Source organism: Danio rerio, chromosome 19 (genome assembly GCF_049306965.1).
Source record: "Danio rerio strain Tuebingen ecotype United States chromosome 19, GRCz12tu, whole genome shotgun sequence".
Taxonomy (NCBI): Eukaryota; Metazoa; Chordata; class Actinopteri; order Cypriniformes; family Danionidae; genus Danio; species Danio rerio.
The window spans coordinates 2,072,416-2,095,000 of record NC_133194.1 but is presented as its reverse complement, the minus strand read 5'-3'; the positions used below and the strand labels follow the sequence as shown (position 1 = coordinate 2,095,000).

The 22,585-nt window shown below is 37.8% G+C and overlaps 1 protein-coding gene across 9 annotated transcripts in view; it reads right to left on the bottom strand.

Moving 5' to 3' along the window:
- dennd3a (DENN/MADD domain containing 3a) overlaps nucleotides 1-22,585 on the bottom strand; it is a 48,849-nt gene that overhangs the window by 2,514 nt on the left and 23,750 nt on the right. For 4 of the 9 annotated variants that reach the window (XM_021468228.3, XM_073931329.1, XM_021468227.3 and 1 more), the window contains 8 exons: nucleotides 18,607-18,866; nucleotides 16,041-16,211; nucleotides 15,060-15,189; nucleotides 14,100-14,207; nucleotides 10,239-10,378; nucleotides 6,358-6,518; nucleotides 5,178-5,317; nucleotides 4,690-4,808 (listed from right to left, as the gene is read on the bottom strand). In XM_021468228.3, coding sequence (XP_021323903.1) covers nucleotides 4,690-4,808; nucleotides 5,178-5,317; nucleotides 6,358-6,518; nucleotides 10,239-10,378; nucleotides 14,100-14,207; nucleotides 15,060-15,189; nucleotides 16,041-16,211; nucleotides 18,607-18,866 — 1,229 coding nt within the window. Of the gene's footprint in view, nucleotides 1-4,689; nucleotides 4,809-5,177; nucleotides 5,318-6,357; nucleotides 6,519-10,238; nucleotides 10,379-14,099; nucleotides 14,208-15,059; nucleotides 15,190-16,040; nucleotides 16,212-18,606; nucleotides 18,867-22,007; nucleotides 22,573-22,585 lie in introns of those variants that run through there. The other 5 variants (XR_012394775.1, XR_002456151.3, XR_012394774.1 and 2 more) reach the window with 2 other exon arrangements.

The window sequence follows — 22,585 nt, the reverse complement described above, 5'->3', positions numbered from 1 at the left end:
CTCCGCTGCTCATCCGTTTGCACTGGCTGCCAGTTGCTGCTCGCATCAAATTCAAAGCTCTGATGTTTGCTTACAAAGCCACTTCTGGCTTTGCTACTCCTTATCTGCTCTCACTTCTGCAGATGTATGTGCCCTCCAGAAACTTGCGCTCTGTGAATGAACGTCGCCTCGTGGTTCCATCCCAAAGAGGGAAGAAATCACTTTCCCGAACTCTGGCATTCAATCTGCCCAGTGGGTGGAATGAACTCCCTAACTGCATCAGAACAGCAGAGTCACTCGCTGTCTTCAAGAAACCACTAAAACCTCAACTATTTAGTCTCCACTACACTTCCTAATCTGCAATTGCCTCTCTGACTCCTCCACTAACTACAAGAAAAAAAAATTACTAATGTTTTGCTTCTTACACTTTACAGACCTGAAACTTGCCTACAGCACTTATTCATTGTTGCTCTTATAGTTGTGTAAATTGCTTCCTTGTCCTCATTTGTAAGTCGCTTTGGATAAAAGCGTCTGCTAAATGACTAAATGTTAATGTATTAAAAATAAAATCATAGGTAATATAAATATAAATTTGGTCACCCCTATAACGCTTCATACCATTGTAAATCAGTGTATATGACAAATAATTCATTCAACACCCACAAACTAGCACCGATAGATACCGCAAGGGTACACTAGACACTTTTCTTTATAAAACAGGTGTCTATATATACATATAGCCTAAAAGTAAAGCAAAATTAGATGCATTGTTAGCTAATCAGAAGTTATTGTAGGTCAGAATACATTAAATATCCCTCAAAACACTAAGTTTTTATTAATAAATGGGATTTAATTTAAATAGATAGTCACATTTGATTCAATGAAGCATGTTTTACACAAAGTAACGTTACAGACTGCACTATCATCAATGTTTAAAATAAAAACTGAATGAATATGCAGTAAATAACCAGATTCAATGATGGGCTAAAAACATCTGTGGATTTGTGTGTGTGCAGATTTGGTCTGGGCCTACAACACTGCAAACAATGCTTTTCTTTGTCTTGTTTCAAGTCCAAATATTTACAAATTTTTAAACCAAGAAGCATTTTCTAGACAAGCCAAACATATCGTCTTGTTTTCGGAAATAATGAGTCAAAATGAAGTGAGTTTTTCCTTAAAACGAGCAAAATTATCTGCTATGGGAAAGCAAAATAATCTCACGTCAAAAGGAAAAGCGAGTTTATTTTACTCCCCCCACTGGCAGATTCTTTTGCTTGCTTTAAGATTATTTAATAAAACAAGACTGTATTTTCTGCTTGTCTAGTAGTTCTTATTTTAAGAACTACTTCTTCTTAATTTCTTAATTTAAGAACTTGTCAATATTTTGAGGGCTGTTTTTCTCCCTTTTCTCACTTTGTCCTAATCAAGGGCAAGCTGAGGGGGTGTTTTTTAGCCTAACTGTCCAAATGTATCTTTCTTCGTTTCTAAATGCTACCTCCTAAGATCTGTCTCCCCTGAAAAGTTGTTTGTGATGTTTGTGTATGGTCTGGGGGGTCCAATCTCGCTATACGAAAGTGTAGTGACAAATAAATTGAATCTGAATCTGATTTTAGAAAAATGTTGACAAGTTAATTTTTTCAGCACAAATCAAGCACAAACGAATGACTCCTGTTGTGTGGGATTTAGAGGATCTGGGGTACACATCTCACGAATAAAGGATTTAATAAATAAAATAATTAAATAAATAGACAAGTCAAATATGTCTTTGTTTTACAGAGTTTTTCTGTAAAACAAGCTAAATAATTAGCCAGTGAGGTCAGCAAAATATTCTCATGTCAAAAGGAAAAGCGAGTTTATTTTACTCCCCCCACTGGCAGATTCTTTTGCTTGCTTTAAGATTATTTAATAAAACAAGACTGCATTTTCTGCTTGTCTAGTAGTTCTTATTTTAAGAACTACTTCTTCTTAATTTCTTAATTTAAGAACTTGTCAATATTTTAGAAAAATGTTGACAAGTTAATTTTTTCAGCACAAATCAAGCACAAACGAATGACTCCTGTTGTGTGGGATTTAGAGGATCTGGGGTACACATCTCACAAATAAAGGATTTAATAAATAAAATAATTAAATAAATAGACAAGCAAAATAAATCTCACGTCAAAAGGAAAAGCGAGTTTATTTTACTCCCCCCACTGGCAGATTCTTTTGCTTGTTTTAAGATTATTTATTAAAACAAGACTGTATTTTCAGCTTGTCTAGTAATTGCTTCTTAATTTAAGAACTTATCAATATTTTTCTAACATGCAGAAAAATATTGATAAGTTCACTTTTTCAGCACAATTTGAGCCCAAACGAATGACTCCTGTTGTGTGGGATTTAGAGGATCTGTGGTGGAAAGTTATGTCACGGCTCCTGAAAAATATTTTTGGTTTTTACTAAACAAGGAAAATAGATACAGCGTATGTTTTAACACAAATTAACTGCTGATTTGAGCAACATGGCGTGGAAATCAACGTCACACAGTCCAAAAACAAATAATGCTTGATATCTCAGACACCAAACCAGCACAAACATTCGTTTTTGCAGCACAAACGAACGGCGCAGTTTTTGGGATTATTTATTTTTATGGGGTGCCGACTTCACGGAGGTTGTAAACCTACATACTGAAGAAAAAGTTAGTTTCAAAGCAGAATTCATAAGGATATTGAAATATCATTAAAGCCTTGGTAAAGAGAATTCTGAGCATTGCATTTTTACATTTTTTTATTTTTTATTAAATTTGTTTTGTTTTACTCAAAGCACAAATACAAAAGAATAAAAAAACAACAACATAATAATAAATGCAAAACACTAAACCTTAAAGAGACCAAGAATTTATAACGAGTAAAAAGCAAGAGTCAGAAGATGCGGCTGTAGATTTAAAATCATTTACAGAAGATGCAGATCTCACGAATACGAGCGACGAGATGATCCCAAGGATTCCATATCCGGGACCAGGCCATATCCTGAGCTGCTGCTGCGCTGATGGGTCATGGGGAGTGGAGAACATGAGTCTGATTCCAGCGACGCTCCAGGGACAGACGAATCTTCGCTGAGGCCATCTTCCAGCCTCCACCACGGCGACTGAAGCTCTGCACAAGACTTTTGGCCAGCGGAGAAATTAAAATGGTCGTGCCCAACTGAGTCTGGTTCTCTCAAGGTTTTTTTCTTCACTCCCATCATGTGAAGTTTTTTTCCCCTCTCCGCTGTCGCCACTGCCTCGCATGGTTCAGGATTGGTAGAGCTACGCATCGATGAATTTGCTCTTCAGTGTTTGAACTCTCAGTAATGATTAAATCACACTGAACTGAGCTAAACTGAACTGAACTGAACTTAAACACTAAAACCTGAACCACACTGTTCCAGTTACTATGACCATTTATGTGAAGCTGCTTTGACACAATCTACATTGTAAAAGCGCTATACAAATAAAGCTGAATTGAATTGAATAATGGATTTAATAAATAAAGTAAATAAATATAGACACTTCAAAACATGTAGTCTTGTTTTCAGAAATAAGTCAAAATGAAGTGAGTTTTTCCTTAAAACAAGCAAAATAATCGAAACAGCGACCTTCTTGCTGTGAGGCCACAGTGCTTACCACTGAGCCACTGTGCCGCCCCCTTCAGATTATTATTTGGCAATTAATATAAACTATTTAAAATGTATTTATTAAACACGGTACAGTCTGCTGCTGTTTCAGTGATATCAGAGTCATTATAATAAACTAAATCAATGAAAAAAGCATTTGTTGCGTAAATGTGACATGAAATAAAACATTTTTTCTTTTAAATGATTTTATTTAGGCAAGTTGCATTTTAATTTCATTTAACAACATCAAAAAACGTTGAGAATAACTAATAAAAGCTAAAAGATTAGCAAGAATTAAATTGTGTAAAAACAAAACAAAAAGTGCCATGTTTTTAGAATTAGACATGTCTATATTAATGTTTAGATGCCTCAATATAATTTTTTTTTTGTTGTATTATTAATATTTTTACATCAGAATGGTTAATAATTCATTATTTGGTGAAATAATCCTGATTTTAAATTACATCAAACTCTTTTAAAATAAGTTATTTTGACCAATTGTAATTATCTGGGGAATAAAACTCTAAATGACATTTGTAATTCAGAAGAAAAGTGTGTGTGTGTGTGTGTGTGTGTGTGTGTGTGTGTGTGTGAGTGAGCCAGTGAGGTCAGCAAAATAATCTCACATCAAAAGGAAAAGCTAGTTTATTATACTCCCCACACTGGCAGATTCTTTTGCTTGTTTTAGGATTATTTAATAAAACAAGACAGCGTTTTTTTGCTTGTTTAGAAAATGCTTCTTGGTTTAAAAACTTTTCAATATTTGGACTAAAAACAAGACAAAAAACCTAACTAAGAAAAGCATTTTTTGCAGTGAAATGACCACAAATATCCATAAGCGTTGACTGTCTGTTGACAAATCTCAGGACTTCATTTAGGAGCCACTTTTTTCAGCATCTCTTTTCTTGTAAATCCTCAAAGCTGGTCTGATCAGAGAGGCCGAGAGTCATTAAAACAGGCTGTAAATGACCTCACATGTGTGCTGCATTAGCCGTTTGACTTAATGAGTGTTGATGATGTGCTGAATGGACTCAGAGATGCAGACGAGCTCGGAGGAAATGTCAAACCGCTGTTTCTTACCTCATTAAAGAGCAGGAAACTGCTGAAGCCCTTTGGTGAGCTCAGCAGGTGATCGGGCAGAGAGATCCGACGGTGAACCGAGCCGTTCCTGCGCACCTCCAGCACACAATCACGACCACCTGACACACAAAAACAAAGAGTTTCTTCACTCAATCTCTGAAAGTAGAATTAAAGTAGATGTTTTCATCCTCAAACATCTCCTGTGTAGCACAAGCTTCTTCCACACCTCCTCTAAAGCCTTCAGTTGTGTTTTGATGTGAGTCTGACTGTGAAATAACATTCAGTGTAGTGATATGGAGCTGTAATGCGCTCATAACCTGCCGGAACTACTTTATCTATGTATTTATCTGACAATAACGGCACACCTTAGAATGCTCATCAGCCAATGAGAATCAAGCATTCAACAGCCCTGCCGCTCTGGAGAAAAGCGCATGCTAAATGACTAAATGTAAATGTAGTTTGAGATAAAATAAGGGAGGAGAACTCACAGCACCACAGCATGCCGTTGTGGACGTGCATGGACTGCAGTCGGCCGCAGGACACTCTGAACTGCCGTCTGACCTGCAGTGAGGAAACGTCCCACACGATCACATTGCAGTCCTCACTGCAGGAGTACGCCACCGTCTGGCTGAAACACACACGACATCATCACCTCCTGATCATGAACACTTGGCTATGATTCTCTCAAAGCAATGAATGATTGCAGTTTAACAAAACAATTCAACGTTACATGGGTTTATACACTCACCGGCCACTTTATTAGGTACACCTGTTTAACCACTCCTGTCAGCTAAGAACAGGAAACTGAGGCTACAATTCACACAGGCTCACCAAAACTGGACAATAGAAGATTGGAGAAACTTTGCCTGCTCTGATGAGTCTCCATTTCTGATAGTCGGGTCAGAATTTGGCCTCAACAACATGAAAGCATGGATCCATCCTGCCTTGTATCAGCGGTTCAGGCTGGTGGTGGTGGTGTAATGGTGTGGGGGAGATTTTCTTGGCACCCTTTGGGCTCATTAGTACCAATTGAGCATCAACGCCACAGCCTACCTGAGTATTGTTGCTGACCATGTCCATCCCTTTATGACCACAGTGTCTCCATCTTCTGATGGCTACTTCCAGCAGGATAACGCACCATTTCATGAAGCGCCAATCATCTCAGACTGGTTCTTGAACATGACAATGAGTTCACTGTACTCAAATGGCCTCCACAGTCACCAGTTCTCAATCCAATAGAGCAGCTTTGGGATGTGGTGGAACAGGAGATTGGCATCATGGATGTGCAGCCGACAAATCTGCAGCAACTGCGTGATGTTATCATGTCAATATGGAGCAAAATCTCTGAGGAATATTTCCATTACCTTGAATACTTTGAATCTACGCCATGAAGGATTAAGGGGTCCAACCCAGTACTAGTAAAGTGTACCTAATAAATTGGCCATTGAAACATATACACACACACATATATATATATATATATATATATATATATATATATATATATATATATATATATATATATATATATAWAWATATATATATATATATATATATATATATATATATATATATATATATATATATATATATAATTTACTTATTTTAAAGCACAAACACAAAAGAATAAAAATAGAAATAAAAGTTGGATATTTTCTGTGACGTCACCTGAATTTGTCGGCTCTCTCCTCCAGGGCGAGCCCGGTGAGCTCACAGCGATGCTCCGTCAGCTGTTTATTGCAGGAGACGCTGCGCGGGTTTATGATGTAGATGAAGGAATCTTTAGAGCCGATCCACAGCTGCTGCTCATTCACTGCCAGCATACACGTCTGAAAACAGCAGTGTGTGTAAGTGTGTGCGTTCAGACAGTCAACAGCAGGGGGAGCACAGTACACCACTAAGACACTAGATCACACTGCAAACAATGCTTTTCTTACCAGGGGTCCGTTCTTCGTACCTCGCTTAAATGATCTAAGATGATTTGGCAGATCCTGGATCTTTTAATCTTGATAACTGATCTCTGGCTAATTTGGTTCTCCAAACAAGTTCGCGAATCAGATTAGAATGTCTGGATGAACTGATCTGAGATCGCTGCATGTGTTGTGAAGGACAGATCTATCGATCCTCGAAATCATGATCAGCAATGCAGCGATTGGCTGACGGCACAGCAGCGTAATGACATCATCAGATTAATATTCAATTATCCATGTGAGCAAAATTACATCAAATTAGCAGTAAACGGCTTGTTAAATATGACACGCAGTAACTTCACATTTGTTGTGAGCTGCAGGCTTTACACTTTCATTTGTCAAGACAAGAGTATTCATCATGTATTTCAATGCAAATCAATGTATTTAGTTCTTCATTTAGAAAAGATTTTCTTTGTTATAGTAACCGTTTTTAATCGGTGTAAAGAATAACTGGTTGTTTTCAAAAGCATTTTGATATTGGTAAAGGCGTCTGCAACTTTTGTGAAGCATCACTGGCATATTAACTGTCAAAACATGTTTATGACTGCATAAATGTATTATTGCTTTTTAAAAAAAGTCACATATTGTGCATTTCTATTATACACAATTTGTACTAAAGCGATCTAAAAAGTTCATATCAATAAGTTTTCTCTTTGCACCACCAGGTGGCAGTCTTTGTATTTTCATTTCGAGGGTGCAGATTGCATACGTTTTATTAATATGTATAACTTTATTTATTTTATTAATGACTATAACTTTTATATATATAGTTAAAAAAATATTTACTATTTTCCCAAGTGTATATAACTTTTACTGTAAGAAAATATCAGAACTCGGTACATACTTTCTGTATTATCTTTGCTTGAACTGAGCCGATCTAATCCTGTTTATATGATTTGAACCTGCTCCCGATCAGGTTTGACCTAGCAGATCTGTTGCCATGACAACAACTCTCGGATCAGCTTTGAAGAACGAAACGATCCTGGATCGTGTCAAATCGTCAATATCCAAATCCAGCTAACTGAGTAATCCACGTACGAAGAACGGACCCCTGGAAGCTTTTTGTCTTGTTTCTAGTCCAGATATCCAAAACATCTTCTAGACAAGTGAAAATATTGTCATTTACAGAAATAAAACGTCCAAATAAAAGCGAGTTTTCCTTAAAACAAGCAAAAATAATCTGACAGTGGAGTGCTATCAAAGCGAAAACAAGATTATTTAGCTTGTTTTAAGAAAAAACCCACTTCATTTTGACATTTTATTTCTGAAAACAAAGCTATATATGTCATTGTCAAGAAAATGCTTTCTTTTTGGACTAGAAACAAGACAAAAAGTAAGAACACCATTTGTGCTGTGCACTCAATTTGTCTTTTTCTTCAGATTATTCATTCATTCATTTCCTTCGGCTTAGTTCTTTTATTAATCTGTGATCGCCACATTGGAATGAACCGCCCACTATTCCAGCATATGTTTCACACAGCGAATGCCTTCCCAGCTGCAACCCATTACTGGCAAACACCCATACACTACGTCCAATTTAGTTCGTCAATTCTCCTATAGCGCATGTGTTTGGAAACCCACGCCAACAAGGGGAGAACATACAAACTCCACACAGAAATGACAACTGACCCAGCCGGGACTCGAAACAGCGACCTTCTTGCTGTGAGGCCACAGTGCTAACCACTGAGCCACCGTGCCGCCCCCTTCAGATTATTATATTTGGCAATTAATATAAACAATTTAAAATGTATTTATTAAACATGGTACAGTCTGCTGCTGTCATTATAATAAACTAAATCAATGAAAACAGCATTTGTTACGTAAATGTGACATGAAATAAAACATTTTTTTCTTTTAAATGATTTTATTTAGGCTAGTTGCATTTTAATTTCATTTAACAACATCAGAAAACGTTGAGAATAACTAATAAAAGCTAAAAGTTTAGCAGGAATTAAATTGTGTACAAACAAAACAAAAAGTGAAATGTTTTTAGAATTAGACATGTCTATATTAATGTTTAGATGCCTCAATATAATTTTTTTTTGTTGTATTATTAATATTTTTTACATCAGAATGGTTAATAATTCATTATTTGGTGAAATAATCCTGATTTTAAATTACATCAAACTCTTTTAAAATAAGTTATTTTGACCAATTGTAATTATCTGGGGAATAAAACTCTAAATGACATTTGTAATTCAGAAGAAATGTGTGTGTGTGTGTGTGTATTTCCCATAGACTGTAAAATATATGGACGTAGTGTCCGTGACGTCACCCATAGGTTTCTAAAGAGCGCAAAAGAAGCCACAAGTAGGCGCGGCCAACCGTCGCCATTTTGTTCGGGCGTCATCACACCCACAGCGGGATACCAAACAAGGGCAAAGAGGCGGAGAGTGGGCGGAGCTACAGACACCTGCTGGCAGTTTGCTTGGACCTGGTTCAGACACACTTTACTTTGGGAGAACGCTTAATACTTTATCACTTGTGACTCGTTTGTATTCTGACCACTTGTGCTTGGTTGTTTACTATATCAATAAAGTGTTTAGTCATTTAAAAACACACTGTAGTAATACACAGAGCCACTAAACATTGTTCTTATGACGTTTCTCAACAGGAGGAAAACGCAAATTACTTCCAAACACTTCAGATATAGTCTGTGTTAGTTACTGTAAGACTATTGATGAAATCCAGCATGACACTGTATTATAACGCTTCAGATGACTGTTCTAGAGCCTACAGCTAATCAATCTGTCAGATTCTGGAGTGCATTACAGCTCTAAATATAAATATAAACGATAAATGATCTTAAATAAAACAAATACATGTATAGAGATGGTATATAAGTATATAACTTTACTCACATGGGAAACGGAGGCCACGTGAATGGTTTGTGAGCACAATTAAGTGCACTCAGCATGACATTCCATCTAATAATTGTAGGAAACAAGTCCAAAAGGCAACTGACTGTGTAAAGCCACATAAAACAACACAGAAATACGATAAATATGCCGAGTTCAGTGGATAATCTGCAGGATTCAGCTGAGGTGACGTGACGGCGACCAACGAGACCTAGCTGTCACTCAAGTGGCCACGCCCTTAATTATGCAAACTTAATATAACTTAATATAAAGGAAACAGATGAGTTCTAAAAAAATTGACCCCCCTCACAGTTGTCATGAAGGGTAATATTAGCTGTATTAACCAAAATCTTTTTTTGTACCAGGCTGTAAACACCTTTTTTTCTGCTGTAAAGTTGGCCATTCTAACAGTGGGCTCAATAGAAACTTGCTCTGTTTTGGAGCCAGGAGCGGCCAGGAGTAGCGGAATTTCGGATGAATTGCAGTTTTAGTTACTTCCGTATTGGCTTCCTGAGAGAGAGCGGGAGGTTGCCGCTTGGTATTTCCTCAAATAAAACCAATGTATACAATGTGCTCTAAATTCTCCCTGTATTTCCTCCTGAAACTCATAATCAAGCTCTCAGGACTGAAAAGATGATGATAAGTGTGATGTAAGCAATACTGCATCATGTGTCATCCGTCAAGGTTATTTAATCTGATATGTACAGAAGAGTTTCCTCACCAGACGGGACGTCCCGACTTGAACAGAGTTGTGCTGCATGGACCAGCTGGCGGCGTCAAAAACTAGCAGCTTCCCATCACTCAGAGCACACCACAGCTTCGGGTTCCCACCACCGTCCACATCTGACACACCCAGCTGACCTACAACACACACTTTATTAGCCATCTACGTCTTTATATAAACATACAGTGGGGGAATTGAGTATTGAACACGTCAGCATTTTTCTCAGAAAGCACATTTCTAAAGGTGCTGCTTACTTTAAATTTTCTCCAGATGATGGTAGCAACCAAAGAAATCCATATATGCAAATAAAACAAATCTAATTAGTGTCCAAATGAAGTCATGTGTAGTAAAATGCAATGATGCAGGGAGAATATATTGAACACATGAGGAAAGGGAGGTGTGGTTTAGCAGTGAAAGCCCAGACAGCAGCTGGATTCTCTCAGTAGTTCTTCAGCAAGCTTCTGCCCTTCCTCAGCGTAAATGAACATCAGCTGCTTCAGTCCAACATCTACATTAGCAGGAGGATGAAGATGAACCCATTTCAGCAAGACGATGATCCAAAAGACAGCTAAGGAGACTCTCAGATGCTTTCAGAGAAAGAAAATCAAGAATGGCCCAGCCAATCACCTGACCCGAATCCAATAAAAAACACAAGACAAAGCTCAGATTTGATTTGACGAGACCCACAGAACCATCAAGATTGAGAAACTCACACCTGAGCAATGCATGTGGCTTCATTCTCCATATGAGAAGCGTCTTTAAGCTGCCAGTCACTCACTCACTCGTTCACTCACATGGTCGCTCGCTCACTCACATATGCCCACATGCATGCATTTACATTCACGTGCACATGCATTTATATATGCATGCACACACACATGCGCACGCACGCACGCACGCACACACACATTTCAGGAGTCTGGTAATGATTACAGAAAGGCTCTCTCTCTCTTTCATGTGGCTTCAGTTTTTCTGTGATTGGTGGTAAAATCCTCCTGGTGAGTCACTGACTCCTCACTACAGGGGATTATGGGAGTTTAAGAGAGGACATGTTTCTGTCGGACGTCTTCCATCTCAGTGTTTTAACTGCTGGTCCTGTGACATAATCATGTGAACCTCACAAACACAAGACACGTGTGTTTATGATCAATGACTATTGGTCTCATTCATTTTCATTACTATAATAAATTATTACTATTATTACTACTATTACTACTACTACTATTACTAATATTTCTATTACTTCTATTGCTACTACTATTATTATTATTACTATCACTACTACTGCTATTAGTATTATTACTATTACCACTATAACTATTATTACTAATATTACTATTAATACTACTACTAATTTACTATTACTATTACTACTATTACTAATACTAATACTAATTTTACAACTACTACTACTAATGCCACCATTACTATTACTACTATTATTCCTACTACAATTACTTCTACTGCTACTACTATTATTATTACTACTACTATTACTATTACTACTATTGCTCTTACTATTATTATTACTACTATTACTACTAATTTTACTATTACTATTATTATTACTACTACTACTACTACTACTACTACTATTATTATTATTACTACTACTATTACTACTAATTTTACCATTACTATTATAATTACTACTACTACTACTAGTACTACAACTATTACTACTAGTTTTACTACTACTAATATTACTAATACTAATATCACAATTACTGCTACTAGTACCACCCCCACCATTACTACTATTATTCCTACTACAAATATTACTACTACTATTACTATTATTACAACTTTTACTTCTACTACTACTTCTACAGCTATTACTACTACTATTATCACTATAACCATTACTATTATTACTAATCTTACTATTACTACTACTACTAATTTTACTATTACAATTATTACTACTACTACTATTACTACTACGATTACTACCACTACCGCTAATACTATTACTATTATTACTTCTACTATTACTACTACTATTACTACCACTAATACTATTACTGTTATTACTACTACTACAACTATTATTATTATTATTACTACTACTACTGTTATTACTATTACTACTACTACTACTACTACTATTATTGCTGTTATTACTACTACTACTATTATTATTATTATTATTATTATTACTATTACTACTACTACCATTACTAATAATAATATTACTATTACTACTACCACCACTGCTACTACTACTAATATATTACTATTATTACTACCACCACTGCTACTACTACTAATATATTACTATTATTACTACCACCACTGCTACTACTACTAATATATTACTATTATTACTACTACTACTACTACTAATATATTACTATTACTACTACTACTACTACTACTACTACAACTACTGTTATTACTACTATTATTACTACTACTACTACTACTACTACTACTACTACTACTTCTACCACTACTATTATTACTACTACTACAACTTCTAATATTATTACTACTACTCCTATTATTACTACTACTACTACTAATAATAATAACAATAATACTATTAATACTACTATTATTCCTACTACTACTGCTACTACTACTACTACTATTGCTAGTATTACTATTACTACTATTACCACCACAACCATTACTTTTACTATTACCACTTTTATTTCTCCTCCTCCCCCTCCTCCTACTATTACAACTACTATTACCACTATTACAATTATTACTATTATTACTACTACGACCAATATTACTACTACTGCAACCATTACTATTACTAATATTACTATTAATATTATTATTCTTTGAATCATCAGGAAAGCAGCTTTCATACCTCAAAATAAACTTGTTTTCCTCTTTCTGTTGTATTTGGGTTGGAATTCAACCTGTGAGATTTCCTGGAAGCTTTTATGATATTGTTGTATTGTATCATTCAGCAGACACCTGACTTCTGCCATTATACTGAGCTGAACCAATAGCAGATGGACAGTGTTTTTACATTATGCAACAGAAGAATGAAGTATTTGTTGATTGTTATCAGTCATATGACGAAGCAGCTTCTTCTGATCATTCCTTTGCTTTCAAGCAGGAATCTAGCGTGTGTTAAATAAGCCTGTGATCTGACCTGGACTCATGTTTGTTCAACTACTGCTAACGCCTTTATCAAACACACTGAAAAAGTGCTGAAGTATCCTGTAATGTCTCCCAGTAAGACTGTGTGTGTGTGTGCTGAGGAGAGCGATGTGGGGACAGATAGAGGAAATAAGTAAGCGTGTGAAGCGGGCCCACAGCAGTTTCTGCACAAAACATCTGAAAACCTGTTCTTCTACATGCCTGCAGAAGCACACTGGAGCACGTAAAGAGTTCACTGGAGATACACATTACACAACACACTGCTGCAGCAACCGCAGAAGTGACACGCTTGTGGAAATGCCAGGTCAGACCGCTTCAACTCAATAGAATAGCATACAACTCAAGAGTTCACACTTAGCTGATGATTGTTTATAAAGAGTGTTAGGCATGCTGTCCCGGGAGAAAGCCCTGAGCTCATAGGATCCTCGAGCCTGGGGCTCCTTCCTGTTTGCAAGGCGAGAGGGGAGTTTGAGCTCAGGTAGATGTGGAGAACTAGCTAATGAACAGATAGTGATCGCTCTTAAGAGATAACTGCTTACCAGGAGCATGTCTATGGTGCTGATTTGGATTAGTCAATTAACTTAAGTTGCATGTTTTTGGATGGTGGGAGGAAACCAGGGAACCCCCACGTAAGCACAGGGGTAACAAGTAAACTCCAGACAGAAACGTCGGCTGGCTTGGTAAGGACTAGAACCAGCGACGTTCTTGCTGTGAGGCGGTGTCTGAGAGACTCACCTGGAGTGTAGAGCAGAACGTCCACTGCTTGAGGACTCGTCTGGTCCAGAGACGGGTTGATCTTGTGCTTCAGGGTGTCAGAGGTGGTTTTGGGGACCATCATGGGCACTACAATAAACCCACAGACAGATACAGTCAACAAATACTACAGCAATCAGAAGAACACAGGCCAATGCAATCACTTTACATGTGAATGCATTTAATGAGTGAACGAACAAACAAACTAACAAACAAACTAACAAACAAACTAACGAACAAACTAACGAACAAACTAACGAACGAACACTGCATGTGATGGTTTAATCTACACCTTTAACAAAAGATTCACTATAAACATAACCGTAAAACTAATTCTGCAATAATGTTTATGTTTAAAACTCATTCATTTTCTTGTCGGCTTTGTCCCTTTATTAATCCGGGGTCGCCACAGCAGAATGAACCGACAACTTATCCAGCAAGTTTTTACGCAGCGGATGCCCTTCCAGCCGCAACCCATCTCTGGGAAACATCCACACACACACATCCACACACACACTCATACACTACGGACAATTCAGCCTACCCAATTCACCTGTACCGCATGTCTTTGGACTGTGGGGGAAACCGGAGCACCTGGAGGAAACCCACGCAAAGGCAGGGAGAACATGCAAACTCCACACAGAAACGCCAACTGAGACGAGGTTCGAACCAGTGACCTTCTTGCTGTGAGGCGACAGCACTACCTACTGCGCCACTGCCTCGCCATGTTTAAAACTACTAACACATATCTTTTCTTTAAATATATACACACACACACACACACACATTTATACACACATATTATATATATTATACACACACAAACACATTACATTCCTACTTCAGACTAACACACATTGCAGCAAACACCAATTAATTTATTTATGCACATAGAGACTTAATTCCTGTTGATTTAAACAGCGCGTGCTGAGTGAAACACACCCTCAGACTTCATCTTGTCAAAGTAAGCCAGTTTAGTGGCAGCGTAGATGGCTTTCTGAGACTGCAGACTGCCCACCACAGCGTCCATCAGAAGAGCGTTAGTCAAAGCCTGCTCCATAAACTGAGGATCCTGCAGGACAGAGAGAACAGATTAACACACACACACACACACACACACACACACACACACACACACACACACACACACACACACACACACACACACACACACACACACACAAAGACAGACAGACACTCCTGAGCCCCAGGATAAGAGTCTGACAGGCAGATATATGAGAAAGACAGAACAACTATAACCCGAAACTAAACCCAACACTCTGAAACCACTCTTCTTTTGCACGGAGACCTGCTTTTTTTTATTACAGTAAAATGATCAACAAGAACTCCAGCAATGAACATTGCACATAACTTACATTTAGAACAAAAGTCAGAGGCTTATTTTAACACAGCGGATGCCCTTCCAGCTGCAACCCAGTACTGGGAAACATTCATACACTCTCATTCACACACTACAGCCAATTTAGTTCATCAATACCCCTCTAGCGCATGTTTTTGGACTGTGAGGGAAACCGGAGCACCCGAAGGAAACCCAACGCCAACACAAGGAGAACATGCAAACTCCACACAGAAACACCAACTGGGTTTCGAACCAGCGACCTTCTTTTCACCGTGTCGCCATAAATATATATATTTATATATATATTTTTTCATTTTTAACCTGAATTACATGCTCATTCTGACTGTATTCTAATACACTCATCACATGATTTTTGATGTGTTTTTGTTAGGTTTTTTTTGCAAAGTGAGCAACATACTGCATAAAAAAACATGCAGAAATAACAATGAGCATATTTCACTGATGACGAACGCATTCGTAATGTGTATTAATATGGCGCATTTATTGTGTATGTCCATACGGCTGTGGCACTTGTCTAAAGCAGATTATTGCAATGCTCAAACCTTATGTTGGTCCGCCATCTTCCTCCCGGCCCACATCTCTTTGATCATCAGGTGCCAGAGGTCACACTCGGACTTCAGATTGGCCTCGAATGACTCCCTCCTGAGGGACGTCCTGATCTTCAGTGATGGGATTCTCAGGAGGAGGAACGGGGCAGAGGAAATCCTTACATCCTGGATGATGACATGAAAGCATTTCAGGATCACTTGTGTATGCAGTATTCTTCAGAATAATAGAACACACACATTTTTATTACGCTGACATTTTTCCAGATTTCCTCTAATATTTTTTCTTCTGGAGAAAGTCTTATTTGTTTGATTTCGGCTTGAATAAAAGCAGATTTTAATTGTTTTAAAGTCATTTTAAAGTCAATATTAATAGCCCCCCCCTAAGCAATATTCAACCCGGGCTCATTGTGGAAATGTAGTCCCGCGGACGTTTCTGGAGACCGTGGAATACGTCCCGGCGGGTACGTACGGCTGCAGTTTTTGTTTTTGCGAATCCGCGAGTGCGGTTCGTGCCCACGCTGTTCTCTCGTGAACCCACCAGAGGCCGCTGTCCGACTGACCGGATGATTGACTGTGCGACCGGCCAATCGGCTGACCCGCCCTCCTCCTTCCCTGAACCCAAACAATTTTACCGATTGACCCGCCCGCCCGCTCGCTTCCCTAAACCCGAGCAAGAATTTACAAAAGCCGTCCAAAAAGAGAAAAGCCCTGATTGTTTTTTTTCTACCGCGTTTTCGGATTTCACCGCGTTCTCACCCTGTCAGAAACTCGTTTACTTAATTTTTAGGATTCTGTTTTTGTCTTACCTGATTGCTGCTCCTCCCCAGACTCAAAACCAATCACCGTGGTCGACTCCTCTCTGGATCTCAAGCCTGCCGACATATACGGTGAGCTGAGTGGACAAACGGGTTGCAGCGGGGAAGCCCTCCACAAGGAGGTAAGCGGTCGGCCGGCTGGCCGGCAAGCGCGAAAGGGAACAGCGTCGCAGCGTTCGCTTGAAAAAAATTAATGCAGCCGTACGTACCTCCCGGGACGTATTCCGCTGTCTCCAGAAACGTCTGCGGGACTACGTTTTCAGAATGAGCTTGGGTTGGCAATATTAGTTTTGGATTGTCTCCAGAAGAAACTACTGTTATACAATGACTTGCCTAATTACCATAGACTGTAAAAAATATGGACGTAGTGTCCGTGACGTCACCCATAGGTTTCTAAAGAGCGCAAAAGAAGCCACAAGTAGGCGCGGCCAACTGTCGCCATTTTGTTCGCGCGTCATCACACCCACGGCGGGATACCAAACAAGGGCAAAGAGGCGGAGAGTGGGCGGAGCTACAGACGCAGGCTGCATTTTGCTTGGACCTGGTTCAGACACACTTTACTTTGGGAGAACGCTTAATACTTTATCACCTGTCACTCGTTTGTATTCTGAGCACTTGTGCTTGGTTGTTTACTATATCAATAAAGTGTTTAGTCTTTTAAAAACACACTGTAGTAATACACAGAGCCACTAAACATTGTTCTTATGACGTTTCTCAACAGGAGGAAAACGCGAATTACATCCAAACACTTCAGATATAGTCTGTGTTAGTAAATGTAAGACTATTGATGAAATCCAGCATAACACTGTATTATAACGCTTCAGATGACTGTTCTAGAGCCTACAGCTAATCAATCTGTCAGATTCTGGAGTGCATTACAGCTCTAAATATAAATATAAACGATAAATGATCTTAAATAAAACAAATACATGAATAGAGATGGTATATAAGTATATAACTTTACTCACATGGGAGACGGAGGCCACGTGAATGGTTTGTGAGCACAATTAAGTGCACTCAGCATGACATTCCACCAAATAATTGTAGGAAACAAGTCCAAAAGGCAGTCGACTGTGTAAAGCCACATAAAACAACACAGAAATACGATAAATATGCCGAGTTCAGTGGCTAAACTGCCGGATTCAGCTGAGGTGACGTGACGGCGACCAACGAGACCTAGCTGTCAATCAAGTGACCACGCCCTTAATTATGCAAACTTAATATAACTTAATATAAAGGAATCGGATGAGTTATAAAAAAATCCACCCCCCTCACAGTTGTCATGAAGGGTAATATTAGCTGTATTAACCAAAATCTTTTTTTGTACAGGCTGTAAACACCTTTTTTCTGCTGTAAAGTTGGCCAGTCTAACAGTGGGCTCAATAGAAACTTGCTCTGTTTTGGAGCCAGGAACGGCCAGGACTAGCGGAATTTCAGATGAATTGCAGTTTTAGTTACTTCCGTATTGGCTTCCGAGAGAGAGCGGGAGGTTGCTGCTTGCCAATTACCCTAACTTTACCCTAATTACCCTAGTGAAGCCTTTAAATGTCACTTTAAGCTGAATATTAGTCTCTTGAAGAATATCTAGTCTAATATTATGTGCTGTCATCATGGCAAAGAGAAAATAAATCAGTTATTAGAGATGAGCTATTAAAAAATGTTTAGAAATGTGCTGAAATCTTCTCTCTGTTAAACAGAAATGGGAGGAACAATATTCAGGAGGGTTAATAATTCTGCCTCTGCACCTCGATGTCTCTGAATTTGGTGATCTCCACGTATCCGGGTCGTCCCTCCGTCAGCAGGAAGAGTCTGCGCTGGGTCATGGCGATCTTCCCCACACCGTGGCTGGTTTTTACAGATGACGAGACTTTGTAAACACACTCATCGTTCTCCAGATGCTCCAACACGACGGCCGGCAGATCCACGTCCTGCGCCGCCGCTTCCGTTTCCTTCCAGAAGTTGTAGAAGAAGCGGAAGGTTTCTGGATCCACCTGCTTCACCTGACCTGCAGACAGCAGAGGAGCGAGCGCTTTGTTATACCACACACATGCAGGCCTTTTACTTATTTAAATTGATTTGATGGCTGCACGGTGGCTCAGTGGGTAACACTGTCGCCTCACAGCAAAAAGGTCCCAGGTTCGAGTCCCGGCTAGGTCAGTTGGCGCTTCTGTCGAGTTTGCATGTTTTCCCCGTGTTGGCCTGGGTTTCCTCCAGGTGCTCCGGTTTCCTCCACAGTCCAAGCACATGCGCTATAGGGGAATTGAATAAGCTAAATTGGCCATAGTGTATGAGGGAGTGTGAGAATGAGTGTGTATGGGTGTTTCCCAGTACTGGGTTGCAGCTAGAAAGGCATCCGCTGTGCAAAACATATGCTGAATAAGTTTTTTTTTTTTTATTAATATTATTTTTAGGGGTTTTCGCCATTATTTGACTGGACAGTAGAAAGAATTGAGAGGAAAGTGTGGGGAGCAGAGAGAGGGGAAGGATCAGCATTGGACCTTGAAGCAGGAATCAAACTCGGGTCGCCGTGAACTCCAGAATGCATGTGTCGGTGCTAGGGATGGGAAGATTAACCGATATGTATCGATACGCGGTCATGCGCGTGCACGATGCGAGTGCATCGGTTGAGCAGCAGAGGATGAATGAAATTTTGGAAGCAAATCGAGATGCATCGGTTTTTGCGAGATGCATCGATTTTTCCGAGATACAGCTTATATTTTTAATATAGAATGTATTTTTTATTTATTAACAAGAGTTGTCAACCTGTTTTTGGCGCATAATTTAATCGACCTACATAAAGTAAGCCTTAGCAACGGATTTGCGGATGTGCACACTTACACTACAACTCAGTGTATCAGGTGTGCGGATGAAGCTAGTGGAGCGCCCTCAGAAAGCGCGAGAAGCAAAACAAACATTTTATTCCCCACTGAGTTTTAAATCTAAAGTATGGCAACATTATGGATTTAAGGATGGATGACATGACAGGACAGATGCAATTTGCAAAATGTGCCGCGCATCTGTAAAATACACGGGCAGTACGACTAATCTGATATCTCACTTGAAGCGGCGCCACGGTGTTGTTGTGAAAGCATCTTCCAGTGTTTCTGCATCCCCGGCTTTCGCACTGCTTCAACCAGCTCCAAAAGTGGTGAGAAAAGCATTGCAAGTTTTTTTTCCGTGCGCAACAGTTCTGCTCGCTCTACGCCAATAACGAATGCTATTGCATTGTTCATCTGCAAAGATATTCAGCCTAGTGTCACGGAGAACGAAGGTTTTAAACACCTCCTCCTGTTAATTTTTATTTAATTATAATAATAATAATATTAATAATAATAATGATAAAAATAATTGGGTGTCACAGTGGCACAGTGGGTAGTTTGACCACCTCACAGCAAGAAGATTGCTGGTTTGTTATATTTTTATTAGCCTGTTGTTTACAGTGACAGTGATGTTTCAAAGCAGCATAACACTGCTAGTTCACAACCTTAAGTTTTGAATAATCAGTGGCAAAATATATCTTTGTAAAACTTGTTTTTATAGTTGAAAAGTTAAATCACAATTCTTGTTGTGCAATGCTAAATTTATTTATGTTGAAAGAGTGCAAATATATACATATTTTTTTAATATATATTGCACTTATACATTCTGTTTATCTTGAAAATACTTAAATAATATGTGCTATATGTTCTAAAATGGCCCTCTACTGTAAACTGACACTCTGGCTCTGAGAGAAGAGCCAGTTTGTAAAAAAAAAGTCTTGGTTTTGCTTGGTTAATAAATAATCAAACTCATTCAATGGCACAGCATCCTCTTTCACATCATCTCATAAACTTGATCTAATTAGTTAGTGCTGAATTATCGCATCGTATCGTGATATGGGTGTGAATCGTATCGTGTTGCATCGCAATATGTCACAAATGTATCGCTAATATATCGGATCGTATTCTTTGTATCGAGATGCGTATCGGATCGGCATTATAGCTTAGATGCCCAACCCTAGTCGGTGCACTTTCCACTACGACATTGGCATTAACATCTGGTGGCTGAGTTAGTGGTTCATTCCACTGTGACAACCCCTGATGAATAAAGGGACTTTCTATTTAAAGTGTATTTAATACTTTAGAATTCTTTAGATTTTTTTCAATGGACATGTTGTTTTAATTAAATGTAAAATATAGATATGCTTCAAGACAAAAGGTGCTTTAGGTGTAATTAATGTGTCGGTGCTTTTTAAATAAGGGATTCATAAAGATAAACAACAAAATCATAAGTTCGAGGCACTTGAAAAGTTTAAAAAATTGTTTGAAGTGCCATGGACTTACGATTTTATGGTTTAAAAAATTTAATAAATAAATATCAAGAGTTCAGATGCAAAAACCTCTAAATGCCGTCTGAACTTTTCTTCTAAAATGAGCATTTATATCAGGCTCCTGTGTGTAGTTTCAGTAATTTCACTTTTAGGCTAAGAATGATGCTAAATTTTAACGGAAATTTCAGACGGCACTTACAGGTTTTTGCTTCTGAACTCTTCATATATATTTATATATTTGTTGTAATCTATTTCTAATGTATTGCTATTATTATTATTACTTTTATTCTATCGAATCTATTTTATTTAATTTTATTATTTATAATGTGTTTTAATTTATTTTCAATTACTATTTTAGTATAAGCACCTTAAATATCTTGACATTTTTTTCTCCACCAAGTATTTTTCTCCATGTAACCTCTAACATGTTTGCTAATTTATTAGTTTTTTTAACAATATAATTATTTCAAACATTTATTTTAAAAATACCCGAATATGACTTAAATTGCTATATTTTTATTTAGAATTTTAACACGGATCCTACTCCTTCAATCATGTATTTCATTTCTTATTATTAATTGTTTAAATTTTAAATTTTAAATTAAGATTGTGTTTTATTGAATTTTTTCCAGAATGAGTAGTACATTAAAATTAGAGAAGAAAGAAAGAATAAAAAAAAAAGCAGTGTGGTATAATTTAAAACAATAATCCATTATTGTAATGTGCACAGTTAATTGGATTTTTTAATTCATACCTATTTTTTTTATTTACACTTTAAAAAAAAAAAAAAACATTTCCAACATTTTCCAACACTGCCCTTCTGCATGCAAGCATTCCTTTATTTAATTGTACTTTTTATTATTATTAATCAATTTAATGCATTTAAATCTATATTCAGTTACAATTTATTTAATCGCATGAATTAATTCAACTCCTTTCCTCCACCCTTTATTTTTCTCCATAAAAGCCCTAATTGCCTGTTTATTTATAATATGTTTAATTTAAACATTAACTTTTAATCATGCATTTAATATAAAAAGATAGATATCAGATTTATTTACAACAATTTACCCTGAACTTATCCACAGATCTCCCGTTTTAAGTAATGATCAAAACCAAATGGTTGATTCCAAAAATTGGGCAAGCCTAGCAAAAAAAAAAAAACTGTGTCATAATTTACACAAGAATACAGAAATAGTAAAATTGTGCAAAACAAAGCACAAAATAAAACGCATTAAATTATTGCGTAATACAACTTGTGCAATATGCAGACTTCAGGACTCCTGAAATCATCCATTGCTAAAAAGAACGATGTAGTTATGATGAAATCATTACGTTATGATTACATTATTACGACGTTTCTGCTTCCGAGAACATGAGGGTGAGTAAATGATGACAGAAGCTGCTTTTCCACT